At 42.5% G+C, this 17,161-nt stretch overlaps 1 protein-coding gene across 4 annotated transcripts in view; it reads left to right on the top strand.

Moving 5' to 3' along the window:
• Positions 1 to 17,161, top strand: part of hivep2a (HIVEP zinc finger 2a) — a 116,687-nt gene that overhangs the window by 76,813 nt on the left and 22,713 nt on the right. For all 4 annotated transcript variants that reach the window (XM_047387624.1, XM_047387626.1, XM_047387625.1 and 1 more), the window contains 2 exons: positions 13,843 to 13,917; positions 15,774 to 17,073. In XM_047387624.1, coding sequence (XP_047243580.1) covers positions 16,092 to 17,073 — 982 coding nt within the window. In that variant the 5' untranslated portion in view covers positions 13,843 to 13,917; positions 15,774 to 16,091. The remainder of the gene's footprint in view (positions 1 to 13,842; positions 13,918 to 15,773; positions 17,074 to 17,161) is intronic.

Below are 17,161 nucleotides of genomic sequence, written 5' to 3' on the forward strand. Positions count from 1 at the left end.
AACCTAATGCATGTCTAATTCCGGAATGGTTTTTGAAAGTACAGGCCAGAATAGAACCAGGCCCGCTATAGCAGATTCAAATGCTTAGTGTCCTGACCTGACAGCTGAGGCAAACAGGGTGGGACTGGTTGCCTCCTACTGTCAGTGTCTGCTGCTGCACAGTATTTTTGTTAGAAACCTATAAACGTTGAACTTGTTTGTGTTGAAGAAATTTCTCAGAGTTTTATTTAGGTTAGTAGATGTTTGCATCAAGAATTCTGGATTAACTGGGTCGGACTCTATGCATAAGGAGCCACCAGCTCCAAACAACTACTGGTGGAAAACCTCAAGTCGGATTTGCCAAGAGTCAGGGTTTTCCAAGATCTCTTTATCCAGGTTTTTTCTTTCACAAGATTTTCCAGGCCTGTGTGGGCCTGCCTGATGTTCCGTTGAACATGTTTGGTGTTTTCAGGCTGTAGATTCACAACATTCCCCCTGGAGGAAATTTAAAGATATGATCTGACCAGGTGGGAGCCTCTGCCAGCAGGGTGGAATATCTCAGGGACTCCCCTGAATGCAGTGACAGTTTGTCCACAGAGCTCCGACATGAAATCAGATCTGGGGAAGCTCTGAGAGTTTATTTTTTGCTGCTGGTGCACAAAAACAAATCCAACTCTGTTTCTTTGTCTGTCGTGCTTCCTGCCGCATTTTGCAAACTGTTGTGGAAAATGTAATGAAGCTCCTTGCATGCACACACACACACACACACACATACACACACTCATGCACGGGGGGCTAACTCAGTAATGGTTTCAAGGCTGGCCCAGCAGCCCTGTGGAAAATATGACCACCTTCTCCTTTCCACTGGCAATTTACACCAACAGGACGCCTGTTTTCCCCCCTTTCCTCACCTCTTTACCCCCTCTGTGCGCTCCCCTTTTCCATCTTTTCCTCCATCTCTCTTTCTCAAATAACTGGAAACGTGTAGCCGTGGAAGAACCACTCCTGTGGAAAAGAAAACCATGTAGGTACAGTGGATTTACTGTATGTGCAAGAAGAGAGAACATGGAACATGGAGCTGTCTAACAGCCTGAACTAATGCTGTCACATTATGTTTCCCATGTTAACCACAAGGCTTGTGTGTGTGCTTGCGAACGCTTCACAGCAGCTGCAGCACTCTTTCCATTAACCATCACTGGAAAAAAAATGGATACAAAATGAACAAATAATGAAATGTTTTCAAGACAGTTAGACTTTGCCAGGTTGTTATGAGCACTTTAAGGTCTTCTCACATGATGTGATTAAAAGCCACCAGAATCCATATAGTTTCCCAGCTGGATCTCCTGAGGGAGGTTGTGTAATACATCTGACAGCTTCTGGACTCAAAAGTAACATTAACTTAATAAAGACTTTTACCTAAAAGAGGGTTTAGTCCATCTCATGCTGGTGTTATCTGATGCACAGCTGCAGAAATGTTTTAGAATTCAATTTAACAATGTTAGAAACAATAAGCCCAGGTTTTCACGCAATATTCAGTTAAGCCTCAACAAAACAATTTTACTTAAGAGAAGGACGTCATTTGAATCTCGCTCTTCCACAAGAACTCTGATCAATTACCACAATTCCAAGACATCCACAATGAGGTTAGAGAAGCAACTGTTGGTGTCCATTAATTTGGAAAGGCTTCTGGAGTAGGACCCAATTACAGAGAGGCAGGCAGGAGCGGCACGTTGAGTAGAAAGTATTTAATGATTAAATAACAAAAACTTACTAAACAGGCATGAGGAGAACAAGGCATCAAGCAAGAACAAAAACAGGCATGAACATGGGCAGGTTAGGCATGAATGGAAACAGCATAAACCAGCGAGGAGCAACGGGAAAGGCAAAGCATAGATAGCAGGGGGAACAGGTGGAAAGCATGAGTGGTAATGAGCCGGCACAGGTAAAAATGAATGAGCTGGAATACTGAGAGGCTGAGAGAAGTGGCCTGAAAACACAGTGTGGACATGAAATGTGTTCTCACAGAACATAACAGGAAAATAAATGCATGAAAAAACTGGACGAAGCAGAAAATAATCTAAAATACATAATAAAACGAACATAAGAAATAACAAAACATGGGGAGAAATCAAAGAGAAATAATCCAAAATACAAACAAAATCCAAACAGCTACAGACTGTGATGCTATCAAGTCTCTGGACAGAAGAGACCAAAGTAGAGACGTTTAACAGCACCATTTATCGAAAAAATCAGGTGTCTTCTATGAATCCAAGCAGTTACATTAGTTCCTCAGTTTCACTGATTCTTGTTGTTAGCAAATATATGTTAACAATCTAAAAAGAATACATTTAAATTGTCAGACGTGTGTGAAGCAAATTTAGATTCATCTTCTGTCACAGGGAGTTAAATTTGGAGCATTTCCGTGTAACAGCAGCAGAAACTCTAACCTTGGTACCCCAAAAACTTCCTGCTCCCACACACACCCTCATCCTGTCTCTGCAAACCTGCCTGTGCTGCCACCTCCCACATATTTACTGTGTTCAGAACACACACACACACACACACAGTGATTTACAGCAGGTCGGAAGTGAATTATGTTTCTGGATGTTTCAGCCATAAAATACACCAGTGTGTGTGTGTGTGTGTGTATAAAACAGTTCAAATGAAATTCATTAGCTCATCTCTGTCTCAGGTTTCACCTGGTCTTTAACGTCGGGACGAGCAGAGATGCTGCAGATGATTGGCAGTTAAATTCAAACCAAACATGGTGACGTTACAACACTGAGTTGTATCTGAAGTCTCAGATAAACTCAGAGAAACAGAAGAAGCTGTTCTCCATCTTCATGGATCTATTTATGTTTTTAGGTGTCAGTTTAGACCTGAGCGACCGGCACTACTCTGTAAAATGGAGCTGGAAGCTCAGCAATGAGTTCCCAAGCAGTCTGGAAAAATCTGGAATTTGATTTCAGTGTTCTACAGCTCTGGAGAAGAAGTCCCTCCTGGAAGTTCTGGCTCTGCCCATTTCCCCCCAGCGGGACATGTCAGTGGTGCCCCAGAGGCATCCAGATCAGAATCTCAAAACCACCTCAGCTGGTTTATTTCGATGCCCAGGAGCAGCGGCTCCTCCCAGAGCTCCTCTTGGATGACAGAACCCCTCACCCTGTTTCTAAGGTTGAGGCCAGCTACCATACAGAGGAAGCTCACCTCCAAATCACTGGGATCATGATCTGGATCTCCTCACTACAGGGGAGGGTGGAAGCTCAGATGGACCGGTAATCCAGACCTTTGCTGTTTGGCTCAGCTCTGGATAAGTATGGAAAAAGAGATTAAGAGTATGAAAAAATATTTTAGGGATGAGCAGAGGCGGTTAAGGGGGGTGTGGTCAGGAGGATGAGGGAAAGTGGCAGCTAGCTAATTTGATATAGTGAAACACAGAGAGAGATGCTGGTAGTTTCGCCATGGATAGATCTTCACCCCCTCGTCACTGGAGGTTGAAGGAGACTTTATGAAGCCCAGCGGACCTAAACCTTATCAGTTCTAGCGCTGACTCAAGGTGCAACTCGGCGATGCCGGCGCTGCCGAGTCAGTGGAGGACAGGGGGGGGGGGGGCGTGTCTGAGACGGTTTTATACCCGAAGGCGGGGCTGTGACGTAAGCATGTACCGAGCTGTACCGTTTGAACCAATAGGAAAATTCAACTGCAATAGCCATCATTCAACCTATAGAGGGCAGCACTAAGACAGTTTTAGGACAAATATTGCAACATATTTATATGAAATTAAGAAAAATAGCACAGTAACATAAAGATAGAGCTCTTTAGGTCCAAATTATAAAGTTTAATTGCAAAAAAGGTTGATTTTACTCTTTAATGTTGATTGTTATAAAAAAAAAAGGTGAAATAAATAAAATAAAAACTGGGTCCCTTCACTGCAGAAGCTTTTTTGCTTCATTTCAAGGTCCTTCGCTTCAGCTACTTTCCAAACTCTCCAGGATGAGAACTTTCAGTGTTCAGCTGTGGAAGTAAGGCAGAAGATATCAACATGTGAATGTTCTGGTAGTCCAACACATTTTCAGACCTACTCCTCATTCCTGCTTTCAGGCCTTCTGTCTGGAGACGTGTCCTCATTACTCATCACGCAAAAAATGAAGCGATGTTTGGGGACGTCAAGTGAAATTTTGTCTGAAATTTAGAAATTGGTTGCAGAAAGTTAGTGTTCAAAATCACAGCTAGATTTGGGGGTTTTCATGTTCTCCGGTTCCTCCTGCAGTTCTAGCAAGAAGTGCTAATGCTTTGTTATTTTCTGCCTGACTTTAATCTTCTGGGCGATCCGAAGCATTTTTCCACCGTGTGTGGATTTAATCTGTAACTGCTTCTTGGTGGGGATCCTTGTTTTGAGGTCTGGAATCAGTTCCCAAGCTTTCAAACAACGAAGTATCTGCGTTTGAGCATCCTGATCATATTCCAAAATTCGGAAAGGTTTTTGCATGTTTTGTAACCTTGAACCTTTAGGAAAAGCTCCTGTTTTGTTCTGTCGGACACAAACTGATGTAGAAATCTTTCCACAGTGCATCTTGCAGCAGCGATAAACACCAGTCCAGTTCTTTCATTTTAACACATTAAAGCAACACTGTGTGAAAAGTTGGGAGTTGAAAGCATCATTTTTGCGTCCTGTTTTATTTATTGTTGAAATAAACTAATTTGCAACAGTGTTTGTCTTCATGTGGACATTTTTTCATGCAATTCAAAGAACTAAAAAATTATATTTCTAGCTCTGCTGATTCTTATTCATAATAAATGTAATTGTTTTAGTGCCGAATAAATGTTGCTTTATCAAAATGAGGAAATTCTGCTTTTATCAACAAAGCTGGCTAAAGTTTGGCTCCACTTATTCAGGAGTAAAAAGCTCTGTTTACGACCGACTTCTTGCAGTGAACTCAGCTGTGACAAAAAAATAAAAGCATTTTGTGAAAGAGGCAGAGAGACTTTTGCACCCACGAGTGCAGAAAATAAAGCATAATTTAGTGCAGCTTCAGTGAAATAGAGCAGTGAATGCAGGCTGGAAAAACTCTCCGACCACCTACACGAATAACCCAGAGGTGACGGCTGGCAGCTCCAGCTCTGTCTTTACAGGCTGTCGGAAAGCTCTTTGGGAAAATGTAGGAAGAGAGCATCAGAAATAGAAGTGAATGAGACATACAAAGGAGAAGTGGGAGCACAGTGGGAGGAATATTCCTGTAAAGCGTCGTAAATTAAACGTAAAATCTAAACAGGAAGCTAAATTCCCTTCAAACGTTCATGTTTCGAATGTGGATGTTGATCCTCAGGGGCTGCTTTGTTTTGAAACTTTCAGTCGTTCATGCTGGGAGTTTCCTGGTTGCACTGCCTTCACCACACCAGTTTGAGCCCAGCAGCCTTGCTCCAGGGCACAGGAGCAGATGGGAGGAAGGTGCTGGATCTAATTACCTCTCAGATGTGATCCTGGGGCAAACAGGAGAATTCACAAATAGCTTTTTAATTCTGTGTAAATGCTGCATAAGAAAGCAGGTATTGTGATCTAACTGCTGAGCAAGTTTATTTTTATTTATAAAACTCCTGGCAGGGGGGGAATTGGCCCTACGGTTTATTTGGCCTGGCACCGAGAAGGTCGTTAAATGTTTTCGGTCTATTATGCAGGAACCTGCAGTCGGCCGGATCTTTCTCACATACACACACACACACACACACACACACACATAATATGTCTTTCTATCTTTACAAGGACTTTGCTTTAACCTAAGCCCTAACCCAGGCTTTGGACCCCATAAGGATCAATCGGTCCTCACAACGTAGTATATGTTGGACAAATGGGCCTTACGCTGAACCAAATGCTAGAACATACACACACTTACCCACACACACCACGTATTTTACTTCAATTCATCAAATACATTCCTGACCATCAGGATTTCAGAAGTTTTTTACATTTTTCCCTCCACTCTGTAAGACTTTTTTTGTAATCTTTTGAAAATATCTGCATCAAATATTCTCCAGACTTTCTGCAGGGTTTATATTTGGACTTCAGCTGCTTTTCAGTAAGTTCATTTATTTTTACTCCACAGGGTTCCTACATTTTCTCCCTGCCAAAATTAAAATATTTTTCCAGACTTCCAGATTCCCAGAGCTTGCTCTACTTTTGAAAATAAGCTGGAATAGGTAATAATTAATGAATATTATCCAGTGTTGACCGGGGGGGGGGGGGGGATTTAGTCTATAACTGTAGCAAAATATGTACAAAGGAGATAAAATGTAACTTTTGCATGAAAATCAGTTTTAAGGTTCATCCAATATGAGCAAAACTCTTAGGCAAGCAGATGTGTCCATCTGTATGTTGAGATGAATATTTGTTCTGTATCTTAATGGTAAAGTTCTATGGACCAGATGGATCTCAGTCACACATCGGACTGACTGAAGAGCTGAGCTGTAAAGAGTGAAGCTGGATCAAGAACAACTAAATTACATCAGCAGATGGAGCACTTCCTGATGCTCTCACTGCTCCTCAGTCTGCAGCCAGACTTATTGTTCCAATAACTTCTGTGTCCCACCAGGTTAAACAAAGCTTTCATTGGACGTGTGTGTGTGTGTGTGTGTCTGTCAGAGCCAACCAAACAAACACACACACACCCTGCCAGCCGCCCTCACTCGGCCCTGCTCTCTCTCTGGCAGTACAAAGCGGTTAATCACTGAATGGAAACCATCAGTAACATGTTTAAATAATTTACTGAGCGTCTGACCACCCAAAGAACGCCTCACTCAGAAATACGAGCCCGGTCTTTCTGTTTGACCGAGTGTGAGGCTATACATACATCTGTGTGTGTTGGAGAAGCACCTGACACCGGCTGGCAGGACGCATTTCCTCAGCAGTTGTTTTTCATTCCTAAACACGTCCAGGTGCTTCGCCCGAATCCTCCTAGTGTGCCTGTTTACCTACTTTTCCAGCTCGTCTCCATTTAAAGTTTGTTTCTTTCTTCATCTCTGGTGTCTTTCTTCTTTTTTCTATTGACGTTTTCTATTTTTTACGCTTCCTCTCTTTCAGTGATTTGTTTTGTTGTTTTTTTACCTGAACTCCATTTATTTCCTGGATTTTATTTATTTTTTGTGGTTTTTTTTTATCCATCTGTCCATCAGTCTGTTAGCTCTCCTGATGACTCAGGACCATTCGATGCACTTTGTATCTTAGCCTTCAAGACATCAAGAAATCTGTTCCAGGAGTAAGATTCCAATGAGATAAACTCCATCCAAAAATCCGTCCGTCAGGAAACATGGGATAAATGTCTTCAGTTATGCAGATGACAGATAGATTTATGCTGATGTGTCTCCAGATGACAATTAGACCATTAAGGCCAATAGATCCTTATTTTAACTGTATCTTAGACATAAAAACATGAATGGCAGAAACGTCTCTGTAGTTCAAGTTGGAAAACGTCCACATTAGCCTCCAAATAATGTTTGATTTTGCTGTTGGTGTAAATTATTCTGTAATCTAAATGACGTGATGTTTCCCTCAGCTTGTTGGGCTACTCAGAAAGTTCTGTATGCCTGAGTTTAACTTTTCATTACTGCTGTTTTATTGTCCTAACTGGCAGGATATTAATATTTTCTTCTTGGACATCATCCTATTTTCTGGTGCTTTGTTTCCTTTCAATTCATTTATATTTTCTCCTGTCAGATCATTCCTTTCTATCCTGACTGCCCATGCTGTTGTTTTTCCTTCCTTTCTGCCTGATATTTAGCATCAAATACCAAGCACAGCTCTCAGCGTTCATAACTTGGGTTTGCTGTTCTGCGGCAAACATCGGAACACAAATGCTTATACTCAGAAGATGCTTCCTCTTTGTTTTGTGAAACAGGAATTCCAAGTATTTCTGGTTGGTGTGCGACAACCTGGAAAGACAACTGAAGAATGCCCCCACACACAAAAACACACACAGCAGACACCAGCTCCAGAGTCATCTGGGCCTGTCACTGACAGTAAATGAGTGGCTCATCGACTGAAGCAGACCCTGCAGCAGAGGGATTATTCATGAGTGTCTGTAAGAGACACAAACTGATAGTGAGACAAGGATGGAGGAGGATCTGCTCCAAATGTTGATCTATTATCTCCAGACTGTCGTTCCAGTGCAGCTGGATAAAAATGAAGAGGAAGCGTCAGAGCTCCTCAAGCCCTGAGGATCGAGCAGCCTCCCACACACTCCTCTGCACACACAGCTTCTTTGTTCTTGCTGCACGGTGAATGTGCCCACACGGTGCTCATACCTCCGGGCTACAGGCATTTACGAGGGTACTTGTACATACCTGCAAGCGCCTCAGTTCTGCTGAAACCCGTGTGTATTGACTGTTTCATGCAACACCATCAGAGTTCCTACAGGAAATTCCTAAAGGACCGAGTGGACCTGCTGATGGTCCAAAGAGCTCCAATGAACAATTTATTTGTTTGTACGGTGGTTATAAAAAGTTTAACGGGTTTTTGTGATGTACAAAATTAGATTAAGATTAGTCATTTCAGAACTTTTTGGACCTTTAATGTGACCATTAATCTTTACAGCTAAATGAGAAGATGGGCAGAACTTACAACACTCAGTATTTTCTGGTTGGACTCCGTCAACATTGTACTTCTTGACATTGCAATAGTTCCTCAAAATATTCTTTTACAAAATGCTCCAAAGCAGTCAGATTTTGAGGACATCTCCTGTTCACAGTTCTCCTGAGATCTCTTCACAGATTTTCAGTCAGATTCAGGTCTGGTCTTTGACTGGGCCATTCCAAAACTTCCATTTTCTTCCCATGAAGCCCTTCTTGTGTTTAATTGGAAGTTCTTCTTCATCTTCAGCTGTCTATTTGAAGCAGTTCTCAATTCCCTCGCCATCTGAAGAACAACAGCCTCAAAGCATGATGCTGCCACCACCATGCTTTACTGTTGGATTGGTGTTTTCTTGATGATCTGTAGAGTTGTTTTTGAAGCAAACGTACCTTTTGGAATAAATAAAGTTCATCCTTGGTTTATTTGGATGGTAACACATTTTCATACATGCTTTTGGGAGACTTCAAAGGTGTTTTTTCAAAAAAGTTGTCAGGTTTGGATGTTTTCTTTGTAAGAAAAGGCTTCTGTCTTGCCACCCTACCACATAGCCCAACCAGGTTGTCTTCATGTACCTCACAGCCAGAAATTCCTGTAGCTCTTATAATGTTGCAGTTTGTCTTTTGTCAGCCTCTCAGACCAGTTGTCTTATCAACACTTTTGGTGAGATGTCCAGTTCTTGGTGATCCTTTGCTGCACCATGGCTGACTTCCCTGTTGTCCTTTGTTTATCCCTTCCCTGACTGATACCTTTAGACGGTGAGATCTCTGTAATGCTCCCTGCAGACCGTGGGGTGTGGTGTGAGGTGTGGGTAAGAAACTGTGTCCTAAAGGGACGAGCATTTCTGTAATGTATCGATCATTCTCAGTCATGAGGTCACATTGTATTAGATTCTGTTGAAATAAAATCGTTTTGAGAGTAACACTTAATTAAGATACAACCTGTAGATGGCAAATGTAAGATTTTATTAGAACCAAGCAACAAACAAACCTGTGAATGTGGTTCTGTTTTTTTTAGGAACCTCCTGATCGGATCAGATACCTGAAGACCTCAGAGTCCAATGTGCTAAAAAGGTCTAATCAATTGTCCTGCAAACCAGCTCAGAAAACTCGCCTATCAGCTCAGAAAATCACTCACACTCAGTGTGATTTAAAACAGCACTCAGATCTGTTTCTATGTTTATAAAATCTGAGCTGACCCCTGTTCCTCTCACTGTTAAATAACTCTGGTTATTTAAAGCGTGCTGATAAATCACTGCCTCAATATTTTTACCTGAGAGTAAGAGTTCTGTGTTGACCTCCCTACAACTGGAGCGTCTCCTCATGCCCTCTGCCAGCCTACACAAGCGCCTCCCACGCTTGTGCACAAACATGCATGCAAACACGTAGCCTGCAGCCAGCAGCCATGTCTCTTCCTACGCCCAGGAACTGGGCCAGGCCGAACGTAAGCTTTATGTAAGCCATTCACTACACACTCCTACTCTCTGCAGTCTGTGACCATTCAGAACTTTCATTATGAAACCAGTCACATAACAATAAAACATGATTTGGTCCAGTTCCTCCTACAAATATTGTATAGAAACCAATATCAGAATCAGGACCAGCTTTATTGCCAGGTTCGTACATACAAACAAGGAATTTGCCTCCGGTACACTTTGCTCTTTTGTTTTGTTTTTATATTACAGAATATACATATTTACAATTTACAATTTAGACATTTCTAATAAAAAAGGTACATTTGCAACATCTGTATGCTGTTGTTTTGTACTCTATTAAATGTTCATCAGAGAAACAGCCTGGAGGAATAAACTGTCTATGTGGCGGCTGGTTTTAGTAAACAGTGCTCTGTAGCGCCACCTGAAGGTAAAACTCTGAACAGTTTATGTGCAGGGTGTGTGGGGTCTGCAGAGATGTTAGCAGCTCTTCTCCTGACCCTTGACCTGTATAAGTCCTGGATGGAGGGAAGGTCAGCTCTGATTATTCTCTCTGCAGACCTGATTATTCGTTGCAGTCTGGACCTGTCCTGTTTGGTGGATGATCCAAACCACACTGAGATGGATGAAGACAGGACAGACTGAATGATGGCAGTGTAGAAGATGACCAGCAGCTCCTGTGGAAGGTTGAACTTCTTGAGTTGCCTCAGGAAGTACAGTCTCTGCTGGGCCTTCTTTCGAACAGTGTCTATGTGTGAAAACCATCTCAGGTCCTCAGAGATGGTGGTTCCTAAGAACCTGAAGTGGTCCACGGCCGATACAGTGTTGTTGAGGATGGTGAGGGGGGTGTATGGGGGTGGTGTTCTACAAAAGTCCACCACCATTTCCACAGTCTTGAGTGGGTTCAGTTCAAGGTAGTTCTGACTGCACCAGTGTACCAGCCGATCCACCTGCTGTCTGTATGCAGACTCATCACCGTCCTGGATCAGTCCAATGACAGTGGTGTCATCTCCAAACTTCAGGAGTTTGACAGACGAGTCCGATGAGGTGCAGTCATTTGTGTACAGAGAGAAGAGGAGTGGAGATAGAACACACCCCTGGGGGGCACCAGTACTTATTGATCTGGATCGGGAGAAGATGCTCCCGAGTCTCACCTGCTGCTGTCGGTCCGTCAGGAAGCTGTTGATCCACTGACAGGTGGAGGCTGGGACGTTGAGCTGGGTGAGCTTCTGGTGGAGGATGTCTGGTATGATGGTGTTGAAGGCCGAGCTGAAGTCTACAAACAGGATCCTGGCGTACGTCCCTGGGTGGTTGAGATGTTGCAGGATGAAGTGTAGACCTAAGTTAACAGCATCATCTGCCGACCTGTTTGCTCGGTAAGTAAACTGCAGGGGGTCCAGCAGGGGGCCTGTGATGTCTTTCAGGAGCTTCAACACCAGCCGCTCAAAGGATTTCATGACCACAGACGTCAGGGCTACAGGCCTGTAGTCATTTAATCCTACGATGGTGGGTTTCTTGGGAACCGGGATGATGGTGGATCGTTTGAGGCAGGAGGGGACCTCACATTTCTCCAGTGATTTGTTGAAGATCCTTGTGAAGATCGGAGCAAGTTGATATGCGCAGGCTTTCAGACATGATGGGGAGACGTTATCAGGTCCTCCAGCTTTCTTTGTTTTCATGCGCTGAAAGAGCCTGTTTACATCTTCCTCAGAGATCTTTAGTGCAGGTAGAGGATCTGATGGTGGGGGGTTGGTTGCTTTATGGGAAGAACTTGTTCCTGAATGGGATGTAGAGGAGATGATTTGAGGTGTGAATGGCTTCTTGATATGAGTTCATTTTTGACCTTAAACTTGTAACTATCACAATAGGATTAGAAACATTCCCACTTCCGCACCCCAAAAGGCTTGAGGATCTGTATCAGGATCAGCATAATCAGTTAAAATCTGCATCCATAGCTATCAACACAGAAAGAGTCCTCATTCAGGATCAGAAGACAACCTCATCCACCTTTAATACACACATTTTTGGATTATATACTGCCCCCATACCTGTACCAGCAGTGGCACCCCCAAAGGAGGGTTCAAAGTGTGCAATTTCAGTCACAAATGACTGCTTAGGTGCAAGATTTGGTATAATATTGAATTTCAAGTCCCATGCATGTGGGCCAATAACATGTTGTATATTTTTCATGACTGAGCTGCTAAATTGGTAAAATATTCCCTCTGGCCTGGCAACGACTTTGAGTCCGGTAGGATGAGATGGAAAGTGTTGCTGAGGAGATGGATGACGTCTAATCCAATCTAAGTTGGACCCACGACCCAATCTTGAATAATTTGAAGATGGACAGACGGAAGGCTGGATGGATGGAAGTTGAAGTTTTCAACTCAGTAACAGGAAGATGCATTGTCCAATCTTGATGTTTTTGGAAACTTGTTTCCCTTTTCCAATCTCTGCAGAAGGATGGAAGCTTTAGACCAAGGCTGCCCAACTCTAGTCCTCTACCGTCCTGCAACCTTTGAGTACATCCCTCTTCCAGCACACCTGAACCAAACAGCTGAATTCCCTCATCAGCATCCAGTCCTTCAGCTCTGCAGAGGCCAGGCAACAAACTATTCATTTGCTTCAGGTGTGTTGGAGATGGGATGAATCCAAAAGTTGTAGAATGGTAGTTCTGGAAAACTGGACTTGGGCACCACTGGTTTAGACGGTTCCTTCACCTCTTTCTATGTCTTTATGGACTGATTCTAATTCTGCAGTTTTTCACCAGTTAGGATGGTTCTAACAATGATGTGGGCCGTGTAGCAGAGTAAATTTATTGACCCAACAGAGGAATTTGTTTTTTTAGGTTCGACACCACATTCCTTCACCGTTAACACCATGGAAAGCAAAAAACACGATCCAAGCCTGAGAGAGTGTTTCTGGTATGTGTTGGTGTGTACAGAGAGCACATCTGAAAGTGCCAGCTTGCCCAAATTTAACGTTCCTGCTGCTAAGAATAAAGTATGTTTTCTCAGATGCTATTTATAGATCTCACTTTGGGGCCAAAGACACACAAACACGTCACCGAGTCCTCCTTTCGAGCTGTGTGTGTGTGTGTGTGTGTGTTGCAATAAGAGTGCGAAGGAGGTTGTCTAAACCCTCAGATGAGGAAATGCAAAGCAAAACTGCAGCTTCAGCAGGGATGTTTACGTGCGCCCTGCAATTTGTTCTTCCTCTGCTGTCAGGTGTTGGTGTGGTTAAGAAACGTTAAACAGCGGAAACACACACATACACACTGTCTGCTGCAGCTTTGCTGCAAAGCCTGCAAGCTCGGTCTCTACATCTGCAGCTCTTTCTGTTTGTCTGCGCTCTGTTTGCTTTTCCATCGAGTTCCATTGAACCGTGACTCTCTGAGAGGAAGGAAAAGGTGCTAGCGCTGATAGCTGCTCTTCAGCTTGGCCTTTTTGGACGCCTACACACATTATGACACTTGAACGTCACTTCCATAACACTATTTATAAGCCTTTGTGTCTTTTTAGGAACAGCGTGGGTTTGCTTTTCACCGGTGACTCACCGAGTGAAAGGCGGAGGGAGGGAGGAGAGAGGGTAGGAAAAGGCAAAAACTGCAGATGGATTCCAATGTTAAGAACCAATGAAGCAATCAGGAACGTTCATTTCTGTACATCACAACTCACAGAGTCTTCTGAGCACAACAAAATATGCCACAAAAATAAAACTGCTTATGATGGGGAAAGAAGGTCCCTCCTGGTGGTTCTTGAGTTCTGATGAATGGATTGAGAAACTAATGAGCTTTTTTCTTTCTCTTATTGTGGTGCAGGCATTTTGAAGAACATTGAAAACCTTTTGAAACTACAGAGGAGTTCTGCGAGCATCGTTCCAGAAAGAAAAGCTGGTATTTATTCTAAAGATTTGTGCTGTAGACATGATTTATTACAGCTGTATGCAATCTGTTAATGAATATTGTTGCAGAAGAAATCAATATGCCAATAATATGAATCAATATAAACAGAGTAAAACATTTAGGTGCATCTGAATATTTTAGACTATCATCAAAAAGGTAATTTATTCAATTAATTCAATGCAAGATCAATATGTATCAATCTTTCCATCTATGCAAAATATAGAGGCACTGATTTATTGATTAATTTTTAGAGTTTACTATCTCACAGGTACACAGTTACTGTTACATCTGAAGTAAAACCAGCATTTTAGAAACCGAACATCATACACACAGTGATGGGGGTGGTAGTGTGGTGGTCCGGGGACTGCTTTGCTGGACCACTTGATGTATTTGATGGAACCATGAATTCTGCTCTGTAGAGTCCTGAAGGAGAACGTCCAACCATCAGTTTATGACTTTCAGCTAAAGCTCCCTTGGGTTCTGCAGCAGGACAATGATCCAAACCACAGCAGCAAGTCCACTTATGATTGGCTCAAAAATAAAAGAAGGTTTAGAGTGGCCTAGTCAAAGTCTGAATTTAAATCTGATTAAAATGCTGCAGCATGGCTTTAAACAGGTCGTTCATACTGGAAAACCCTCCAATATGTCTGAATTAAAATAAGTGCCAAGCAGAGTGGGTCAGATTTCCTCCACAGTGACGGTAAAGACTCATTCCCAGCCATCACAAGCACTCTGCTGCCAAGGGTGGAGCATCCAGTTTTTAGGTTCAGGGGGTTATTACGTTTTCACACAGGGTTAGGTTGGTTTAGATAGTTTATTCTTAATAATAAATGAAATCATCATTTGTAAACAATTTGTTGCCTTTACTTAGGTTATCTTTGACATTAACATTTTGATGAAAAACTGAGATGTAGCAAAACAGCAAAAACAGAAGGAATCTGAGTCAGAGTTTTTGTTAAGAATAACATCAGTAAGAGATTATATAATTTGGACAGAAAATTATGACGTACTAGGGGTAAAGATTATTAGGGGTCATTTTTGTGTTTAAATTTTCATTTCAAACTTAAAAATCTGTATTTTCATTTATAGCTGCTAAGTAGCTGGAAATAGTTGGAAAAACATACATAACACCATCTCAGTCTCTGAATTACACCTTAGAGTTTTTTCCCTAGCAACAATATGAAACAGAAAATATGTCAACCTATATTCATCAGTTATTATTGTTTTCACTAGAGGTGAAAATAATGCATCCAAGCCAGACCTACTGACTTTACCTGGATGCTCCACTGTTAACAGCAGCTGTTTTAGTCCACCCCCATTTAGTGATTTGTTGTACAGTCAGCCTGCAGAGTCTCAAACAACAATAAACCTCATGGAAATCAGCCATAGAGATCCAGTTATATAATCCAAATTCTGATCTATTTTTATGAACTAACTGAAGAAGGTCTTAACTGTAGCTCATAACTGGTCCATTAAAGTGTCGAACCAGGTTTTCACTTTGTAAAGCTCTTCAAATTTTGTTCATGTTTGTTTATTTCTTCACATAAACCTGTATAACTCTTCTTTTCCTTAAAGTAGTGAATAAAAGAAATAAAAGAATAAATAAAAGAATATAGATGCTAAGGGAATGGACCTTGGATGAAGAACAAGTTTTCTACAAACAGTTTTTCATTACTTGAATCAGGAGTTCAGTGATACTGTGTTTATTTGGAGCATATTTTTGATTGAAAACATAATTCACAGCTCATTTCTTTTCTGTGTTCAAGTTGTATTTTACTCACTAGCTTGTCATAAATCATCTCATACAAACGTTTTTCCTATAAAGCTGTTTTTTCTGCCCTCCTTAGATCACTGAAGGATTCTGCTGTGATTGGGAACGAAGAGCAATGCACAACAAAGTTGTTGATAAAACAGTATGTGAAAAGATAGCGTGCATCTCCGATGTTATCTATGAAAACTCACCCTCCAGATTCCTGTTTTGACTCGGACTCTCCAATCAGTCTTGTTCAGAGATGGATGCGCCCTTTTCTATTCGTTTAAATGTGTTAGCAACCCTAACATGCTAGGTTGCTCTGGGACCTTTTAAACCCTTCAGTACTTTACCTCTTACTACCCAAAAGTCCCTCCTGTGCTCTCTTTATAAACTGTGGAGGAGATCCACGAAGATGGAGGCTCGGCAAGCAGCTGCCCATGGGCAAAAATGCTTGACCAAGGAAATAGTGAAGGAGAAGGCACCTCTGGAAAGAAAGTGGGCATCTGAGCCAACTGCAAACACCAAACAAAGCACTTTTACTGATCCCGAGGTTAAACATCGAGAGAGTTTACCATGCGGTGCAATAGGAGGATCAGCACCCCATCGAAAGTATGGGATACCGGGAAATTCTGCAAAGCTGCTCTCTGGATCTTCTGCAGTTGGGGCAATAGGGGGTCCACCGTCCCAAGACCCCCACGGACCTTTCGCACAAGGTTTTCAAAGAGGATACTTCCATCTGGCCCAGCCCTACCCTCAACATCCCCAAACTGAACGCTTCGTCTCAGGAGCTAAACCACAGCCCGGACTAGAGCCTCATGCCTGGCCATTTGTTGGCCAGTTGCCCTCGGATGACTTATACCCTGTAGGACACCCAGGTCATACTCACCCACATGGGGGAGGGAGGTTTCCCAGGCAAAAATCTCCCAGTTTACCAAGCTCATTTGGACAGTACCATTCAGGCTCTGAGCCTGGGGAGGAGGGCTATGGCAAAAAAGAGCAAAAGCCAAAAAAGCCCGGGAAGTACCTCTGCCCTTACTGTAACAGAGCATGTGCCAAACCCAGTGTCCTGAAGAAGCACATTCGCTCGCATACTGGAGAGAGGCCATATCCTTGCATACCTTGTGGCTTTTCCTTTAAAACCAAAAGCAACCTTTACAAGCATCGCAAGTCTCATGCTCATGCCATTAAAGCTGGACTTGTACCATTTTCATCTGAGCCATCAGTGGCCCCAAGTGGGGATGTTGATCAGGCATCCCCAGCTGGTGAGGCAGAGGTCCCCTCAGATGGAGAGCAAAGTACAGACACAGATGAGGAAGGTGTTGAGACCTCCACGATGTTGACAGATAAAGACAGTCCCATCCCACAGATCTCCTTTGAAGCAGACAAGAATGCAGGTGAGTTCTCTGCAACAAACCAATCTCTGGAATAAAAAGCAATTAAACAATTTGTTTTCAAAACATTTGTTTTCAAAACATTTGTTTT

Source organism: Girardinichthys multiradiatus, chromosome 15, assembly GCF_021462225.1.
Source record: "Girardinichthys multiradiatus isolate DD_20200921_A chromosome 15, DD_fGirMul_XY1, whole genome shotgun sequence".
NCBI classification, from domain to species: Eukaryota; Metazoa; Chordata; class Actinopteri; order Cyprinodontiformes; family Goodeidae; genus Girardinichthys; species Girardinichthys multiradiatus.